Source organism: Brachionichthys hirsutus, chromosome 5, assembly GCF_040956055.1.
Source record: "Brachionichthys hirsutus isolate HB-005 chromosome 5, CSIRO-AGI_Bhir_v1, whole genome shotgun sequence".
Lineage (NCBI taxonomy): Eukaryota > Metazoa > Chordata > Actinopteri > Lophiiformes > Brachionichthyidae > Brachionichthys > Brachionichthys hirsutus.
The window spans coordinates 4917064-4938228 of NC_090901.1; the positions used below are offsets into that span (position 1 = coordinate 4917064).

At 42.6% G+C, this 21165-nt stretch overlaps 1 protein-coding gene across 1 annotated transcript; it reads left to right on the top strand.

Annotated features, from left to right (window-relative positions):
• The first annotated feature begins 6290 nt into the window (after positions 1-6290).
• Positions 6291-19717, top strand: eps8l2 (EPS8 signaling adaptor L2). The gene is made up of 19 exons (XM_068739401.1): positions 6291-6384; positions 9900-9964; positions 11238-11399; positions 11889-12038; positions 12546-12625; positions 12779-12888; positions 12965-13035; positions 13112-13238; positions 14166-14254; positions 14340-14414; positions 15076-15224; positions 15411-15579; positions 15672-15709; positions 15799-15892; positions 16073-16192; positions 17163-17238; positions 17327-17498; positions 18652-18784; positions 19605-19717. Exons 1-19 carry the CDS (start codon positions 6291-6293, stop codon positions 19659-19661), a joined length of 2031 nt encoding a protein of 676 aa, XP_068595502.1. The 3' UTR covers positions 19662-19717.
• The last annotated feature ends 1448 nt before the right edge of the window (positions 19718-21165 follow it).

Genomic DNA, 21165 nt, shown 5'->3' on the forward strand with positions numbered 1-21165 from the left:
ACTAAATGAATCCCTCAGTCATTTCCAGGTTTTCTTTTATAATTAAACAGTATTTCACACACATGCTGTCACACAAGTTGGTCATGTAGTTTAGTATGATAATAACGGAGACTCTTCTTTGTGTCTTTCAGTTTCAATTCATGATGAAGCCTCCTCTTCTTCGTCGCAGACCTCTTTGATACCGCCAGAAAGGACTTGGAGCCATTTATTTTTGTGTTACAACTCAATTTCCGAAGAAGACGGAACCCCCGTTTATTCATTGTTCCATAAAAATGTAATTCCCATTTTTCCAGTGGGACAGCGGCAACAAAAAAAAATGGAAAAGTTGTGAAATGCTAAAAGAAAACAGCTGGGGAGACGTCTCAAAATGAACGAGGTTAGAACGGGTTAGAAACACGAGCATTCAGAGAGGAAGTGTCCAACTCTGAGAAAGACTTAAATCATTTCAGTTTTTAAAATAGTTTTGTGAAATTGCAAAGAATTTGTGGATTATAAATGAGATCATCTGCAGTCACAACATTATTAAATTGATTCAGAGACTCTGAATAAATCTTTGTAAGTCAGGGATAAGGCTCAAAACCAATGTTGAATGGTCGTGAGCCATTATTAATAGTTCCACATCTTTAAGCCTTTAGAATAAACTATATTTACGTTTAGAGTGTTTTAATGAAGAATATAACATTCCTTTAGTTTTGTTTTAACTGTGCTAATCTGTATATATTTTTATATTTTCTAGGCATAATAAATATTCTACAACTACCGGCAACAAGTGTCATGATTGATCACCTTTCCTCCAGTAGAGGGCAGTATTGATAAAGATTTCAACAGTAAAAACATTTCATTGTAAACAGAGGACATTTTTATAGACTTTAACATATTCCTACTGATCTATAAAGTATTTACAGTTGAAATATAATCACTTCTCTCGTACCACAACATTTGAGACAGAAAAGTTATTTTTAATCTCAATGATTTTCAAAATGCATTTTCTATAATATTCAAAAGTAATATTTTTAAATCAGATTGGCTCTGATGGTCAGCACAAAGGTCTCAGAGCAGTTGTCATAAAGGTTCGGTTATTTCCTAATCCACATTCTTCAGAAAGGTAATGATTAAACCACATGCCAAATGTTTCCAAGGTAACCAGCATCAAAACAAATCATATTTCAGTATACAAGCTCACACAGTCGTATCACTGACTATAGGTCACTTCTTTCTATGTGCATGCATTTCTATTTCCACCTTTTAATATGTCTCAGTGTGTTCTCTTTTATTAAAACATGATCATATATGTCGTTCTCCACAAACATGCAGTATTTTACCCAAAAGAGGGAAACTGCATTATGTCTTTGCAGGATCAGAGCGGTGCAAGCTGGACAAAGGGGGGCCATTCTTATCCTGATCCGGCCGGTGACACTGAAACCTGGGAAGTGTTCCACTCTGTTGCTTCTCTCTCATTCACCTGCTGAATGGAACTCGTTCAGACCAGGCAACTTCTGCAAGAAGTAAAACCAGTTTAAATAAAAGAAAAAAAATGGTGGAAGCTACATATATGATTTATTATCATTTATTTAAAACGGTATTTGTTAATAAAAAACAACATATTAGAAAAAAAAGATGTGTATTGTTGCCTTATAAATGCCACCTAAGGCATCTCAAAACCCTGTTTCCTAATGTTGGACACAGAATCGCCAATGAAAAAAATAACATATGAATATGTATTTTGTAATCTATTACATTATAAGAGGTAACTCCAGAATTCAAGGCCACATGTAGACAATATAGATCAATGTCTCCCACAGCGTCGGTATGAATGATCGAAGCACATTTAACGATGAGTCGATACCGGGAGCTGCTCGGTGATTCGGTGCTGTTAAGGGTTAAAGCAGGTGAATGAAACGCGAGTGAACTTCGTCACGGCCGCGCGTCCCACCTCCTCCTCCTCCACTGGGGGGGGTCCGTGGAGCTCCTCCCCCCCACCCCCACCAGGTTGAGTTACCTGTGCGCCGCTCACAACCTATCGCCTCCTCCCGCCGTGGCTCCTCAGCGACCGGATTTCTGGGAACCGGCGACAGACGCTCGCGTTCCGTGTTGATGACAACGGCAGCGCGTCTCGTCCCGGGCGTCAGCTGTTGCGCTTCCCGACAAACAGGCCGCGGTTCGGACGGTCTCCCGCAGAGGTTCTGGTCTTGATCGGGTCCTCATTGCGCATCCCGTCCAGAAAACTACACCGTGAGTTGTTGCAGCGAGGTTAAAGTTACTTTCTAATTTTAATCCTCAGCCGAGCTTCGTAGGATTCGATGTTGGTTTAATTAAATACAAGTTGACAGGATTTTCATTGGCTTGTTTCAAACTCATTCCCATCCAGGGATCCTGCAGCACACGAGTGATTTCAGACAATAGACGTTTATCCAGTTCCTGCAGGTGAGCAGGTGAGCAGGTGAGCAGGTGAGCAGGTGAGCAGGTGTGTGTCCCTCTGGCTGTTCCGGCCTCCTCCTCCTGCCGCAGACGACAGACACGCAATGTAAAATTACCCAGAGGTGTGTTGAGCTGAACTCGTGACGTGCCATCTGTCTTTACCAGCAGTACATCGGATCTGGGCTCCAGCCCTCGGCAGGAATATTTTTGGATCATGACTGTTTGAAGTGACTTTTATACTATTTAATATAAGGGTGCTTTCACACTGCCTTACATCTGGAATTGGGTTGTCTTAAAATAACGTTGTACTTGACTCAAATTGCAAGGGAGCGGAAAAATACATGTTTCTGCCGTACACTTAAGTCTCCACGTCCCACGACCACAATTATAGCATTTAACTCTATTCTGAGAGCAAATCTTTGTCTTTATTTATTTTTTGGTGCAAACTGGACACGAATAGCCTCATAACACGCTCCCTATTAACAACCAATAGAGAAACAGGGCTTAAGGGCTTCTACGTGAACATGTGGATTGTGAAAACGTTTCCCAGTTCTCTTTGAACTTGATTCAGAGCGTGCACACACACCTGCGCACCCAGAATTCACCTGCAACATCAACACCAACAATGTGATTTGACCAGACAGCTGCAGAGGGAGAAATACATCAAATCAGATACCTGTTATCTCGTGGAAAATGCTGGCTCAGGAGAGTGGAGCAAAGTCCAGATTGCTCCTATCAGAGTGGCTGATATTCATTCAGATACATTGTATAAGCGATCGATAGTGTAATAATATAAAAAAGCATTGATAGCGTTCTGATGGGACCTCCTGTTGCAGCCTGCTATTGGCGATATTGAAGTAAATATTTGGGTAGAATGAAATTGCCGTGATAATGAGATATTTAAAAACAGATTATTAGGCTGGAGTTGTTTGTTTGAGGGGCTCAACGTTTCTAATTAATGCCAAGGATTTTAATATGTTGCATATATATGAGCTGCTAAAGTTTGTTCTTTTGTTTTTACTTCCTGCATCAAATCAAATCGTCACAGGGTATTTTTTATTTTTTTTTATCTCTGACTGCATAATCCCACGTCAAATTGGACAAATGCATCTCAATATTCTCACAGCTATTCTCTCATAAATAATTTATTCTCACTCAATTGCAGTGTGAATATGACACTTGTCGAATATATTTCTATAAAATATGAGAATTCAAAGAAGCAGATATTATCAGTAACTTTTGAAAGGAACAGAATTATAGAACAGAGACACCTGATAAGTGTCCTTAACATTCAGCCTCCATTCATTGAGGTTCTAACTAAGGGAAACTTAAGAATGAATCATACTTGTACAAATGCCACTTGCCGAATAAATGAATAAAAAGCAAGTCATTTATAATTTCTAGCATCTCTCAATGAAAATGCAAATTTTCCACAACCCAAAACTGTTTGTAAAGAAGTATGGTCTGGTGAAAGTATTACTGCCCAGCTGGCCGTTTTCACTTCTCCAGTGAACTGTTGACGTGGATAAACTGAGGCTGTGGCCTGAAAACAGGTCTAGAAAGCTGATATTATACCACCGAGACAGACTTATTCTATTTACCAACACTGCACCAACTATTGTTATTTACCTTCTGTTTAAATCAGCCACGGCTTTCCAAGATCGGCATGATGCTACCGGTACGGTTGTTCTCTCAGCTCTGAAATGAGTGGCATGTGATGTAAGGTCTAATGAACAATTATGTCATAAGCAACAAGGTATCAGAGGGGCAGTGTACACTGTGCAGCCGAAGTGTTACAGTCGCCACCTTGTGGTGAGAATGAGGCACTCGGGTTATTATTATTTTTTGTCTTATCGTTATTTTTATTGTTCAGGTGTATTAATTTAGGAACAGACAGTTTTTCTTGAACTTAAAACGTCTCCGTATCAGAAACTAATAACTGCTGGAGAATTAAACTTGGGACGGGAGGCGATCCAGATCATGTTATAATTTTATGTAATTGCCTTAGATTAAGCGTTACTACCGAAGAAAGAGCGACGCTATAAGCTGCGTCGGGTGGAGGTGTACAAAGAGCACACCTCCACACCAGACAGGCATCCTGCACTCCTGCTTTACCTCCCTACTGAAACCTGGCTTAGAGCCAGAGCTGAGAACAATAGTGTGAGAGGAAGATGACCAAAAAAGATACGGACAGAATATGTACGTTTACCTTTAGTGCAGGCGTTACCTCACTAACGTAAATATGACTCGTTTTCTTTGTTCGATAGCGTTTCTCAGTAAGATTTGTGTTGTGTATGTTTGCGTATCTGAGCAACCCTACGTTGTCTGCAGAAACACAACAAACAATAATTTGTTCTGGCTGTGAGAGTTGTCGAAACTGTAGTTTCTTTCAGACGGCAAGAGGAGATTAGCTCTCGAGTTATGTTTATGGCCTGCTGAATGATTAGCCCGGAGGACCCGTCACCTGGAACTGTCAGACATTGATTTTCCCCATCTGTATGCATAGGTTGTAGCTAGTTATGCAAAAATAGGTTTGAGGTTCTGAAAGGTAGTAAGTCCTGTTTTGAGGAAGTTCCTCATGATGCTTCTGTGGACTTCAAAGAAGATGATCCGAACCTCAGCAGCAATAAATAATAATAATAAGTGATACATGGCTCCTTGGAGTCTCGAAATCACACAAGGAAGAAGGTGATTATTAACACCAGTGTTACATATAATTCACCTCCAGGGCACTGCCGAGGTGTCCTTGAGATCGATGTGTGATATACATATGACAACAAAGAGCTCTTAATCTAATATTTTAATGTTAATCTAACCCTATACTTAGTGATTTATATAATGTTCTGATAATCTGAGCATGGATGGACCCACTCTTGTGTAACAGTCATCAGGTGTTAAGTGTTTATCCAAAGTGCACGCAAGCAGGCCTGATATATATTACATAATCTTGTCACCACACAGTCAAGGGTGCGTCTCCACGTCTATAGGGCCACCTCTTGTGGTGCTGCTCTCATTATCAAACAGTTACTGCGGTTGGGTGTGAAACACAACCAGATTAATGCAGATGTAGTCAACAGCAGAGTGGATCTCATTACATGTGGCATATCAGCCTGCTGTCCTCACACTGTCCCAGATCGGTCCCCCGGTTGGCGGCAGCACAGGCCCAACACCTGGCTCTCCACAGGCTGTTCAGCAGCACTGGGTGTCGGCTTTGCATGCTGCATCCAAAAGGGTTTAATGGACTGGTTAATGCAAAAGGCATGCATGTCAAAACATGACCAAACGTCTTTTGGAACTTCTTCATTTCACAGTCCCCACAGAAACTCAGATGTCTTACTGGCCTTTCTGTCATCAGAAGCCACTCTCATGCTTTCGCTTATTCTCATCCTCTTCTTTCCACAGGTGGATGCCTTAAGTCATGAGTGAGCAGGGATCTCCGTCAAGGAAAGCCAAGTGAGTGTTGCACGCATTCCTTCTTCCCTTTACATATTGACCTTTCTGTGTGTGCTAATCGTGTTGCTGTCACACCGGAGAATTGCGGAGCCACATTGCAGAAGGTGGTGCGGGTCACGGACCTCAGGCACAGAGCGCCTCTGTTGAGAGTTGTTTGCTTTGCCCGGTATCCTGGCTCCAGACTTCCCACCACGTCCCACACCCTTTACTCCCTCCCACCTCTCTTCCACCCCCCCACCCCCCTCTCTCTCTCTCCCTTGCGCTCCCTGGCTGATCCATATGCTCAGAATCTCAGGCTAATCTCATCCAGCGCTGGCCAGTCTACTCGGTCTTATTTTACAGAACAGCCTTCGTGAGAAGCAACAGTGTGGGAGTTTCTGGGGGTCGTGACACTCGCATGTAGGGGTGCAGGGGAGAGGATGAAGAGCATGCAGCGTAACCATGTCCCCGCTTCTTGTACTTGCAGTGGCGTGGCCAGAACCGACAGCAGGCTCAGCGCCAAGGCCCTCTACGGTAAGATACTGCTGGGAAGGAGTTTCCAAAACTTTGCGTTTTATATATCTGCCATCTTCAAGTTCTAAAACTGTCCTCTTATTTCCTCTGCATGAGGAACCGATTACTCCAACGGAATGTAATTTAGCTTTAGGGGGATGTGCCACACACTCGTACTAATCTTAGAACGGTTTTCTGAATAGTCTTTGTCATTAATCAAAGCTACTTTTTCTATAAATTAGAAAACATGTTGAAAATGTAATTCATTTCTTGTCGTACTGCTGCCCAACAAAAGTTAAAACGTCCAAAAGAATGGCAGTTTCCTGCTGCAGCCCAATACTCTCCAAAGGTGTAATAATCCGCAGGTGGATGTAAATCCCCAACAGTGAGTCCCGTAGATTTAACAGTTGCTAAAAGCAGAACTGTCAGCAAACAACCGTTTAAGCAAAGTGCCTTAAAGAAAAGTCATGGTATTCTATTTTGGTAGGAGTAATTCACTGGTTGACTAAAGTACACAATGCAAGATTTATCCTTTGATCCCTTTCTCACTGTAATTCATTATTAGGGTGTGAAATTCAGGACTATACTGGGTTCGAATCCCATCTCCGCAGAGTTTTTATGTCCTCCCTGTGTCGCTTTCTCCGGTTTCCTCCCATCTCCAATTCAGGTCAATTGATTACTCTAATTTGTCCATAGGTGTATGAGTGTGTGCGTGAGTGGTTGTTTGTCTCTGTGTGGCCCCGCGATGCTCTGGCGAAGCATTCGGGGTGTGCGCCCCCCCCCCCCCACCGATAGCAAGCTGGGCTAGCCTCCAGCAACTCCCGTGATCTGCAAAACAGAAAAGCAGAAGAAAATCTATGGATGGATGTAAGAATGAACAATAGATTATTCATTCTGCCCCTCTCTGCTGCCAAAGTCCTGCTGAGGGACGCCGTCATGTCCGTCCTCCCACCTCTGTCCGTCACTCAGGGTCACAGCAGGGGGCGGGGCATGTTTCCAGCTTTGTATACACAGTGTACACACATGGATTTTGTTGTTTGGTGCACTTTTCTGTTGTCTGCCTTCATTTGAATTGAACAATATGTTTGTGTAACTGTGTAGCTCTACTTAGTGCTACGTTGCTGAGTCACCGGTTTGGCACGACTGTGACACAGTTATGTCAAGATGTGACGAGGTGTTTTACTCCTGACCTGCTCGTGCTAGGGAGTGTGTGTCTGTGACTAGCACATGCTATGTTATGTTAGCCAGGGTGTGTCTCTTTTTAATGTGCGGTTGGAAATGGGAGAGGGTGTGTCTTTCAGGCGAATGAAAAGCGCATTGAAAAGTGGAAAGGAAGAGGCGGGCTCTCTTTCTCCTCTGGTTCTGCCTTGCGCTTGCTCGGATGTTAGGTCGCTGGTCCTTGGCAACGCCGCCTTCCGCACTGCAAACATAGAGGAACATTGTGTGACACGTATTACACCTAGAGAGAACCCCATACACAAGTATGACAGGAGAAACGGCGTTCACGCATCACTGCAGTGCTCCAAATTTAGAATGGCTTCAAACAACAGATGCTGTTATTGTAGGGACGCAAGATGTTCCAATGGCGTCTTACTGAGCACCTCTTTTCTGTGAAGTATTCTTGTGCCGCACGCACACACACACACGCACACCCACACACTCCCGTGGTCTCTGTGAAGTATCCCACTGTATGTGTGCTGTTTTTCATTGGCTCAGCTAGCGTGACAGATGGTCGCCACTGCGGCTGCAGGATGACGGCAACATGCCTCTCCTTCTCAACTAGAGGCAGGAGAGTTCAGAGCATTGGGCACCATAAAAAAAAAAACGGAGATATTTGGAGAGATATGCAAAATAAACACACAGAAGAACAACGGCAAAAATTTTGATCTTAATCCCCCATATACAAAACCTACATGTGGCTACGTACAGCTGATAACCGATGCAAATGAGGCCCCGGCCCGTTAACCTGTTAACAGCATCAGCCAGTAAAGACCTGTCATCCCAACACTTGAAACCGTGGGGTTGAGTTTCTTGGTTTGCGGTTGGGGAGCTGTTGGAGATCTGACGGGAGCATCTCTGTCAGCTAAAATGTGTTTGAGCTCAGACTGAATTAACACACGGAAATCCTCACTGACAGATTTGAATCTCACCCTTCTCCACTGGTTGGTCTGAATTCAATTTATTCAGTTCTGTCATCAATGGCTCTATTTGACCTGTATCGTTATTATTATAGGTGATTGGCGCCGTTTGTTTGTCTGTCCGTCCGTCTGTTAGCAGGATTACTCAAACCGTTCTGGACGTCACTTGATTTAATGATTAGAAATTTTCTGTAAAATTCCAGTCAATGGCGATTCAAAATGTAATCTGTTGATTATTGACCAATACTTATGGAATTTGACACAGTCATGTAGCGTGGGAACCCCTATCTCACCACCGAATTTCATCTTAATCGGCTCCACAATGAGCTGCTCGGCGGAGGTCTGCGCTCTCTGAGTGCTTTTCTCGTGTGTTTTGCATTAGTCCTGATGATATTTGGACAGTTATCTCTGCATCGTTTAAATGATCTGGGTCATTTATTGGTTTCAGCCATATTTAGCTGGATTGCCTTGGCGATCTTCCTGCTAAGTGGCTGTTTCAGAACTTTGAATTGATTGGCATGAATGTTGGTCATTAATAAGACAAGGGGATCAGCTCAACTTTCAGAACACCTGATGCTTGCGTTTCACTGGGGGGGGGGGGGGGGGGCAGGGGGGACAGGAAAAGGTAAAATACAGGCATGCATCATTTGGACGGTGGTGGTGGACGCGTAGATGTAAAGTAAACAGTGCTAAGTAGAGAGTCAGAGCTCAGTGACCGATGCTTATCAATCTGGAGATATCAAATATTCAAATGGGCTTTGGACCTTTGAAACATGTAAAGTGTTCTATACAAAAAAACAGAGTATTTCTGTTAGAGTCACCACAAAACAATGTCTGTCTGCAGGGTAGACAGAGATCTGGTCTGGCAGTGGAGCTGATATAAACCTGTCCTCAACTGAATGATCACATGTTGTGCTGTGGTGATAACAAACGCTTCGACCGCGTGAGCTGAGGTTCTGATGGCCAAAAGCAGCCGATGAGGAAATGGATGTGATGCCGCAGAGAAGCAAAGTCCACGATTTCACTTTGACTGCAGTAAATCGGTGCCACGGATTAGCCTTAATGCAAACAAGGCTCATTTGATATTTGATAGGAGGCTTTAATAAGAAACTACTCAGAATGTATTTTAGGTTTATACTGAATTAGAATTACGTCAGCAGTTAGCCCATGAAGAAAAGCATACAAACATTATGTGCACCTGCCACTTCCTTATTGCCCCGCTGGCCGACTGGGCTCTCTCGCATTCGCGTCTCGTCTCTCCTCTGGTGTGAAACGTCCAACATGTGGTCTTCAGGTCGGTGTCGCTGCGGATCGTAGGAGGCACAGCAAAATCCGTTAACGGGCCTGTGTGGTTCGTCAGTTTCTTTCTTTGATTGTAGATGTTTTTCTCGTCTACAGAACAGAGGAAAAAATATTCCAACTCCAATTTCATCATGCAAGAGACGTCGCAGTATCATGTTGAGGTAAGATCTGCTCTTGCCATTATGTGTTTTTTTTTGTGTTTTTTTTAGAGATAAAGCAAAGTAACTTTGTAGAAATGAACAGCTCGGTGAAGATCGGAATCTCAAATGCAAAGATCAAATCATTTTAGTGGCTGTAAAAATGAAATCAGTTAATGTTTAACAGCTGTAATTTTTAACCTCACAGTGTTCCTCATTGTGAAGCCGCAGACGCTTGCTGTTTGCTTTACATTGTTCTATTAATCGTGTTTCTCTGTTGTTTATATTTAGCTTTTATATACATTTTCAGTTAACTTGGTGTTATTATTTTGTTTGATACCAGTGGCATCTATTGAACCCTGGAAGTAGTATGAAATAATAACATCAACTGAACTGAATAAAATTGGAACGCAAAATATACTAACAGTATTTAAATGAATACTTGCCGCATTGTATTAACTCAGTAGTTTTAAACATTATGAATATTATGTCCCCAGTTTTAATCTAGTAAAGGATTTCCTGTATTATTTGATTATTATTATTGATTCCTGTCCGTATCTAACCAAACAAGAAATGTGCTCTGTAGATACACCTGTTTGAAGTCTCACTGTGTTGCCACAAACAAGATAAAACTATACTGCAATATACCTGCTAATTAGTTTTATGCCATGCGCAGCGATAAACACTGACTAACGGGAACTCATAATAGTAATAATAATAAATCAATCAAGGCTGCCGTTGCAGTGGCGGGGATCTGACCTGATGTTGGACCATGTCCTCTGTCCATGCAGATAGGACTTGTAAAAACGCCTCGTCATTACCAGTAATCCCTTATAGCTGTATGCAGAACTGTGGGGGTTACAGCAAGGGAGATATGGGGTTAAATGGTGCTGATGTCATAATGAGAAAGTAGCATGTTAGCAGGTAATAGCTGTAAGAGAACCGGGCATAAACACGCAGTAACTTTTAAAGGACAAGTGTCACATCTTTATGTTCAATCTGAAGGTGGAGACAGCAGCATTTTATCTTAGTTTAGCTAATCTCATTTTAGCATACAGACTGCAAACAGGGATGCAAATATTGAGGCGAAATCCGATTCACTAATTAATTAATCTCCTCTATTTTTTTCAATCATACAGCAAAGTGTGTGTTGTGGTTTTCCAAGGGAATGTATGCATGTTTGTCGACTACAGACACTTGTTGTTTGTGTACAAAAATCATTCCCGATCATTCATCCCACGTACACTTCCAATACCTTCACAAGCACAAATGTATTTACAAACCTGCTGTTTTCCAGCATCTCTCCACGTTTGTTATGGACAAGACTGAGTCTATCGCCACTGTGGACGATGCCATCAAGAAACTGGTCCTGTTAGATTCAAAGGACAAAATCTGGACCCAGGAGATGCTCCTTCAGGTCACCGACAAGGCAGTCAGGCTGCTAGACTGCGATACTCAGGTACAACGTCAGATCTGTATGGACGTCGCTGTCAGATTTAGGCAATCTGGAGATAATTGATCTGTTTGTTACTCGGCTCTGTGAATAAATACGTGAACCGAAATGATGACATGCACCTTTAAGTTATAGTTAGTCCAATGGGGCTGGCTTAATGTACAGTTATATGAATAGCATTTACATTCTAACCCTAATCCTCTGTCTGCTGGGATTAGCTCTAGCCCCTAATTTATGAAGGGTAAACTAACGGATAGAGTTTCTGAAAATAAAAAAAAATGCAATATAAAGCGACCATCAGATTGTTTTTGTCGTGAAGGCTGAGATGTTTGTGGTCGTGTCCACTCAGCAACTCTTATTTACTTTCTGGCTGACAGTTTGGCAGAAGATTAAAATCATTATCGCTGCTGCAGCCAGGAGGCAATTAGCATATCTTATCATACCGACCGGTGGCAGGAGGAAATTCTCTAGCCGCTGCTTGTTGCTCCTCTGCAGGAGGAGCTGGAGAACTTCCCTCTCTCCACCATCCACATGAGCCAGACCGTCCTGAATCAGCCTCGCTACCCCTCCGTGCTGCTGCTGATGTGTCAGGACAAGGAGCAGCACAGACCCGACATCCACTTCTTCCACTGTGACGAGGTGGAGGTGAGTCTTAGTTTCAGTGACGCTGACTTGGCCCAGTTTGCTTTTACTTTGTGCATGCATGGTTGGCTTTGTGTTTGGTGCCAGGTGAAGCTGCTCCTGTTGGGCCACCAAATCAGGTTTCACTTCCGTTGCTGACAGTATGCAGGCATCTTTGCGCTGAGAGGCTTTCTTGATGGATGGTGTCCTCCCTGTGGTTTTATAATCTACTGTAAAAATAACTCCTCTCGACAGTTCAGAAGGGTCAAATGTTGAGCTGAACTAAACGACCACAAAAAACGACGTCAGATTGCTCCTCAGTTTTGTAGCGGCCAAAGACGTCGATTATCAAAAATCAAACGGGAATGCACTGAGTAAGTCCAGTAGCCTTTGCTGTACACATCAAATCTAAATAATGGAATATCAGGAGCAAGAAATAAGCCAATCAGCGCAAAGAATGCAGCAACGGACGAGGATCGAGGGAAATAGAGGAAGAAGAGACAGAATGTTTGATTCTGGGTGTCTCTCCAGGCCGAGATGGTTCATGCAGATATAGACAGTGCCATCGGAGACAACAAGCATGGAAAGAAAATGAGGCTTCAGACTCTCAAGTGAGAACAGTTCTTCATTGTACAAACACACACACACACACACACACAACGCTTCCTCTTCTTGTCATCAAACACGACACTCACCTGGAATTAGCAGTTTGACACCCCATGATTGAGTGCTGCTGGTTTCAGTGCCTCATCCTCTTCCTCCAGATTGAACCAGGAGAAAATGAAGCGTCACAGGGAAACGATCCTCCCACCCTCGGGCCCTAAGGGCCCCACACCTGCCGCGAGGGGACGAGTGGCTACTCCGAATGTACTGGGTGAGCACAGACCTGCGAACATGAAGTTCAGAACTTCACATCCAGTAGATGCGTCAGTCTTTTTGTTTGAATGCAGAGAGGCGACACTCCGTACACACTGACACAGAGTCACAGGAAAAGCTGGCCCAGCGCATTGAGAAAGATGTGGTGAGTGTTTTCACCCACAGTGACACACAATGTGTTGCAGCCCTCATGCTAAACCCCTGGACGGTGTCTCCCACAGCAAATCCTCAACTGTGTCCTGGATGACATAGAGATCTTTGTGTCACGGTTGCAGAAGGCAATGGAGGCGTTTTCTCAGCTCAACCATCGCAACAAGAGTAAGAAGAATAAGAAGAAAGGACCAGCAGGTCTGTCTCCCTTTCTTCTCATGCGGTGCCGTGGATGCAGTGACCATATGTTCGTGTTGCTCACATTGCACCCTTTGTGTCTCTTTGTATCCTGATCCTGGTGGTAGAGGCCAGCTGAGTCAGCACTCACCTGCCAATCCTGAGGAATTATCTTCTCTCTGTCACTTCCCAGGAATGCATTTCTGCCATGTTACACACACAGGATTATTTTGTCACTGTTGAGTTTTTTTTTTTTTTTTGCCTGACGAGGTCAAAGTATTTGAGATTTTGAAAGTAGGCAGTGTTCAATATAAAAGGAGCACAGACGAGTCGGAAATATTGAACATTTAAGGGGATTGAGACCAATCGTGTGAGTTTAGTAATGGACTGATAGTGAATTTGGGGAACGTAATAGTATTATTGAAACATGCTGTGTGAGCCTGAGCTTTCGTTTCAACACGTATTCCCTGCATGTGACATACATGAAGGGCTCTGCAATATGACTTCAAATCAATGTCATCATTATTTGGAATTATAATGAATGTAATGAATTTCCTGGCCCTGCATCGATGTGTCAGGGGGGAAACACACCTAAACTAAATGTTGTTTAGCTGCGTGTCATCCCTGACTACAGAAACCGATGCACTGAAAATGATTGATTCTCTATGCAGAGAATCAGTTTCTCAACTATGTTCAAATCCCTCTTCAACCCATTCATGGTCATTTGATGTAAATGGGCTGTATTTATTTTTTTAAACAAAGGTTTCTGTAATTTTGAAGTTGTTCAAATTGACACGCGCTAGCTGAATTCTGGGATTTGGAGTTGTGAGTTGGGAAACTATGTTCTTGAACGCTACACAGAGAGTGAAAACCTGTGTTTCCTGTCTGGTAGCTGGGCTGTGAACTCTGCGGCCTGCATGCTGTCATTGTCTCTGTGGCTGTTTGCAGAGGGCGTGCTGACCCTGCGAGCCAAGCCCCCCTCTGAAGGAGAGTTCATTGATAGCCTGCAGAAACTGAAGCTGGCCTTGAACCTCCTGGTGAGATATCACAGCTCCTCACCTCTCTTCATGAACGCACCCTTCATCGCCTTACTGTGAGCCTGTCACTGCATCCCCCCTGCAGGCCAAACTGAAGAAACACATACAGAATCCGAGTGCGTCTGAGCTGGTTCATTTCCTCTTCGGCCCACTGGAGCTGGTAAGAGCTATGAATGTGATCGATAGAGATGAAGGATGTCTGACTAGAATAAACTGAGATTCTTTACATGCACAAATTCTGAAAACAGTTTGGTGTTTGCACTGTCACCATTAGACCCTTTTTAATCCACACCCGCTGTCCTCCTCCTGCCTGACTGGAGAGACGTGGCTTTAAGCTCTGAATAAGGTGTGGGCGGCCACAGTTGCATAATGCTGGTTCCTAAGCCGCAGTGCTCAGCCACACCCCTGATACTGCTGGATAGAAACACAAAGCTTTGATTAGGCTCTGCTATGGTGCAACCTCTGGACATGATAGGCATGCCTGATAAGGTTGAGATAAAGCCTGGACAGTATTATTCATTTTATTGTCCCGCCGGCAGTCAAGATGCCTTTAATCTATATTTTATTATATTTAAGAGTTTTCAGAACCAATTTATTGTCCATGTTTGTACGCACAATGGGGAATTTATAGTTTTAAAGTCTCTTTAGATTGCACAGTTCAAATGTATTGTTTCATTTGTATTTTTGTTTTGCTTCATCAAACCTTAAACTTCAATCTGTATGAGGTTTGGTTGATTCAAAAGGAGCCTTTCCAGAGGTTCTTTTTTGGGGGGCTGTGTTGATGTATGGACTGTGTTGATGTATGATGAACGTGTCCGCAGGTGCTGCAGAGCTGTGGAAGTCCTGAGTTGGTCCGTTCTGTGATCTCACCTCACCTGTCCAAAGATGCGGTTGACTTCCTGCGGGGACACCTCACCCCCAAAGAGATGACCATCTTTGAGCTGCTTGGTGATGGATGGACCAAACCCAGGTGCAAGGACAGACGCGTGTATACTAAATAACGGGTGTACGGTATTCTGAGCACTCCGTGTATATGAATGGGCAAGGAAAGCATCAGTGATATTCCTGTAGCATATCTCTCAGGAGTCAGGAGCAGGTTGGTTCATTACTAGGATAGATGCAGCCCTTTGACCTCCTTCTCCTCCTCCTCCTGCAGAGCAGAGTGGCCTCAGGATCAGTGTGCTCCTCCTTATTACCCAAAGTTTCGTAACGGCTGGGAGCCACCTGCAGAGTTGTTCAGGATGGCTCCGTGGGAGACGGAGGGACCCATGGGGCCACTGGCGTCTCCTACCAGTCCCAATTACAGACAACAGTCAGCTGAGGAAGTGAGGATTTTGTTTGTCAGCCAATCATTGGCCAGTGTGCCAACAATTACAGCTCCCAGCCACTGAACATGTTATGATCTATTCCTTTCCAGTTTTATGGAACTCCACATTCCCCGAGCGCCTCCAACGGGTATGTGATACAGTCCTTCATGCACCTCGGCATTTCTTTGATGCACAAGAAATCAAACTGGGATAAGAGGATGTTGTGTGTTTCGTTAGGTCTTATGATGGACGCAAATACGCCAAAATCCGCTACCACTTTGTCGCAAGGAATGCCAACGAACTGTCGGTGCTGCAGGATGAAATCCTCGAGGTAAAAAAAGTTGAAGAAAAGTCTGATAGATTTGTCTTTGCGTTTGAACAGAAGTCAGACGTGCAGCAATGCAAAACCCTTAATCGTTTCATCTGTGATAATTAAGTTAGCGCTGAAGATATTTTGGGTGCATTTGAATCAAGCGTGTGCGCAACGCAAGATGTGGACCGTGTCTCTTAGGTGATAGAGACTGACAAGCAGTGGTGGACACTACGAAATCGCAGCGGCCAGGCCGGCTACGTCCCATTTAACATCCTGGATGTGGTGAAGCTCGAGGAAGCAGAACGATTCTACAACCAGGTGACCCGCAGTAACACCCATGAGATTTTGTCAGATAGCGTTGTTAAAAAAAAATCAACCATTCACGTCGCATGCATTTCTGCTTCGCAGCCGTGCGTGATGTTTTTTAATGCAGTATCACAGGAGAAGGTTTTTCACAATTTCACAAAAGATTAATGAGATCTTTTTTTTTAGCAATATATAAATAGTAGTTTATCTTGTGCTCGGTAGATCAGAGTGAAGTGAGGCAGTTGGACACATTTTATGCTTTCAAATATATTTAAATTTGCCTACAGTCATAATCCGTATCTGAAAAGCACAAGTTCAAGCCTGTTGTCAAGAGGTTAGTGAATTCTGGGAAACAAGGGTAATCACTAACTAGGCGGCTCCCGGTTTCTACATCACTGCCTGCGGATAAATATGCTTTATAGTTAGGAGTTGTCGCTTCTTTGATTAAATGTACAAAAGATGACTCAGGCACAAAGAAAAATCTAATTTGTCTCAAAGTGTGGGCATCAAAATGGAGATAAATTCTAGATTGAATACGTAAAACAGTGTTTGAATCAATATTTTTATTCTGGAATGCATTGAGCAGCACAAATAAAAAGCTCATCGATGGTGAAGTAGGATTTTTTGTTCCGGATTAACTTTTCTGGTCGTATCATGAATAATGGCGACAGCATTCTCGACAAACGCTCTGGATTTATACCTTATACATAATACATTAATATTCTCTTGCCTACACCAAAAACTTTGCTTCCCAAAGACCCGCACTGTATGCATTCACCTTGCATGCAGTTTCACCAACAGCCTTCAGAAACTGCAACATACGGCCACTATTAATGTTAGAAAGGATTTCCTAACACATATTTATTCCTCTGGCACTTGTGCAAAAATATGTCAGAAGAGTCAGCTATTAGACAAACCTGTTTGGGAATGATCCCGACTGTTGCTTTCTCATGAGCTGCTTTTTGCATGTGGGTGTGCACAGCAAGGCTACAGGGCGTCACCTTCTGGCTTGCTGAGCCACGAAGACGGCTTCAACAAGGGTCGACCCAAAGACAAAAGTGAGTCAACGCAACCCCGTAAACAGCGATTTAGATCACAGACGAGCGCTGCTCTGACGTCTGCGCCTGATCCGTTTGTTGGCTGCAGTGATGGATGAAGTCAACAATGAGTTGCTGATGATGATCACGGCGAACAAAAGTCAGCCACCCGCAAGGAAGTTCCGTGTGGAGCGACCATCCGGCAACGTGGTGCCGCTCGTCTCTGACTCAAGCCCAGAGCAGGTGACCTCATGGCTCAGTGCTAAAGGGTTCTCAAAAACGTAAGTCGCCCGAGACACACAATGCACCAAATAAAACTACCTGACACCTTTCAATTCTGTATTAAAGCTGATATTTTGCTTGGATTATATTAATTCTGGGTCTGCATGGTGGACTTGAACCAGGAGCGTCTTTCTTCTTTCAACTGCGCCCCACCAGCTTTAAGAAGACATATTCATTATGGAAGTCAAATTACGATGAATGAACATGGCTTGCTTAAAAAGTAATGCAAGGTTGCAAATCTGCAATTCTTGTAAAAAAAAGTGTTAAGTACTGTTAATGCATGACCAATAACTAAAAACTTAAAGAGCACAAACCTCCACTCAGCAGCTCATTCCCCTCCTAATCGGATTTACACCGTCCACATGGTGATCTGGATCATCACCAAAAGGTCCTAGAGTGTTCTTGGTATCTTTATACACCAACCATGAAAAGTCAAAGTGAATCAGGGGTGGTGTGTATTTTTAACTGATTTTTGAATCCTTAAATTTGTTTTAATGTTAAAATGTAATGTTTTTTCCTGACCTCATTCTGGATCAGATCCAGAAGACAATTTTCATGGTAGTTCATATCAGACCCATTTATGACTATGATTTTTGGTGAGTGAATTGACAGCATATTTTACAAGATATGATTTGTTTTTATTTTTAAAGCCTCCATTATAAATAAATGGGGAAAATCCAGATGTCTTTGTATCCAGACAGGTACCCGGATCACTCTCAAAATTTAGTGGGATCAAAATTAGACCAAGACCCATTTTCAGATTTTTTTTCTCATCAAGATCCAATCAACCAGTTTTTCCATAATCCTGCTAACAAACAGACAAATGCCATTAAAAGAATAATCTCCTTAGTAAAATTGCTGAAAAAAGGGCAGCAAAATCTCACAATGATAAAAGATGACAGAAACAAAGGGATTGGTCCATTTAGCTTGATCCTCTCTGCTCAGTTTCCTGTTAATCCATCAAGCAGTTCATTAATTAATTTTAATTAAGGACATTAATGATGCCTCAGTTCCATCAAGTGTCCTAGTAAATCAGCATGCACACTACACACCTCTAAGAAATCACAACACACACCAGTATATGTAAATTGAGGAACGTAAATGTAGTGGATAATAGTCAATAAGAGAGTTGTCTGACTGTCTTTGCTGCAGGACGGTCGACTGTTTAGGGATCCTCACTGGAGCCCAGCTGTTTTCCCTCAGCAAAGAGGAGCTGAAGTCGGTGTGTGGCGATGAAGGCGGCCGGGTCTACTGTCAGGTCACCGTGCAGAAGGCTCAGCTGGAGGTCAGTCGCTGGCTGAGATGAGCTTCCAGACTTCAAAGCCACAAACGAACCCAATCAGAAGTTTATAGCGTGAGGCGGGTATAAACAGGTGTCACCTTTGAGTTTAATTTGGGCATGTTGGAACAAGTGATTAAAGTGAACAATACTCAGGCATGCAAAGGCTAGTTTCAGCCATTAAAGCGTCAAACTCGCATCACTGAAGCAGGTGCAGCCATAAAGGAGGCGCATGCACACTATGTTTAAATATATTTTGTATATTGTCTATCTCAATATACAAAGGAAATGATCCTCTCCATTTCTAAATGAGGCACTATTAGTGATGTCACTGCAGGTATTTGTATATTGCTCTTGCTTTATCTCTCGCTCTCTTACTGCCTCTTACTTGCTCAGAATATTGTCAAGTCATAGTTCAGTTTGATCCCAACGCTCATCACTGTTTGGAATCATTTGAATCATCTGGAAATTCCTGACGTCTATCTGCTACTGGACTCGAGTGTTCTAAATGACAGTTACACTGTAAAATACCGCATTTATCTGATCAGACTCGTCAAACGTTCCGTTAAAGACGTAAATGTACTATTCTAGTCGTTATTCAGTCAAAGCAATGTGGTGAGGGTTGGCGTGTCACAAAGTCAGAGCCATATATAATTATTCCTCCATTATCCCGTCTATCCATTATATCCGGCTTTCCCGGGTGCAGCTACGGTCTGATTGTTCTGATGTTACAGGGCAATTAAGATTTGTGAAAACAAAACCTGTGCTGAAAATATAGATCCTTGTCCTGCTGATAGATGAGGCCGGATCTCGGTGTGTTTTACAGAAGAGCAGCGGAGACTCGGAGCTGCAGGAGATCATGAGGCGGAGGCGGCGGCAGTAGAGGATCGATTCTGGCAGCAGCAACTGAACCAGCGCGGCCCAACTGATTGACCTGCATTGAATATATTCAAATGTTTATACGTTTTTAATTGTATATTTATTTTGTATCGACCAACGTGTATGTACCCGTGTGTTTTCTTATCTAATCATGTTGCTCTTGCATTGTCGCGTTGGATTATTTCATTTGAAAAGAGGAACATATGAACCAATGTACAGTTTACGTGTGCATGCACAACAAACATGTAAACGTGCATATTTGCACAAGCAGATGTGGTCTCTTTTTATGCTCATTGTTAATATTGCAGCTGTTTACTGATTGATTTGGTGAATAAGTAGATGTCAGCTGTTGCTAATCTGTGCCAGCATGTATAAATTATGTTCTTATGTATAGCCAATTACTTTGCATTACTGTTTACAGGTATGATAAGTAATTACACATTTTAGTAGGTAGACGATACTTGAGTATCAGACTTGATCTCATCTTGGTCGGTAAATGGAGATCAGAGTTAGTTTATTAATGACAGCAGCCAGCCACAAAATCAAAAATACATATTTGTAATTTAAATATTATTTCCTACAGACCCGTGATGTGGAGAAAAAAATATATCCTGCATGAACTTGGACAGAACAAGGAATATGGAATCTCTTGCGTCACAAATTTGAGGATTTCCTTGCCTTAAATTTTTTTATTGGTGTACAAGCAAGGCACCATCATCTTTGCATTGGAGGGAAGGCAGACTTCCCTCACTACAGCCGGGGAACTCGCACCAAATAGCCTAGATGGAGGATTTGGGGGGTTTAATTCTGGCAATGTGAAGAAAGTTGCTTTTTATAATCAGAGATGATGCCCTGTTTGCGCCACAGAAACTGATCATAATCCTGCATGTCTGTAATAATGAGAATCTGTCCTTATTGTGACATTTTGCTGTGTGCACATAACATAAACGTGCATGAAATGTAAGGAATTAATCAGTTGACTTTGTTCTGACAATAATAAATTCACATTCTGATAAAACATTCAAAAGATTGTAAATATGGGACACTCTTTAAAAAGAGTATAAGTACAGCAATATGTCTTTGTATATAATTCTAGTAGCTATGTGTGAGTTAATCATACCACAGTTGGACAAACAGTCAGCATGGTAAATTTATTGTATATTGATCAGAGCAAGACAAAAAAAAAGTTTGACTTCAGAAAATTAAACTAAATGCACGTTTTCATCGTTATCCTGATTTATCACATCTGCGTAACTGTAACTTTTGTCACTCAAACTGTAAAAGGTGATTTAAAAAAATTAAAAAAAGGAAAGAAACGGCACTCTAAATGACTCACATTCAGTTTTCATGATTGTATTTATGACATCAGACCACTATTGTGCTATTAGGCGATGTAGAAAAATCCAGCACAAAATGCAAAAAGACCGAATAACACCCGCAATAACAAAAGACAGTCCACTGGATTAGAATAAGAATACAATCACTGTGTGATGCAGAGAAAGAGAAAC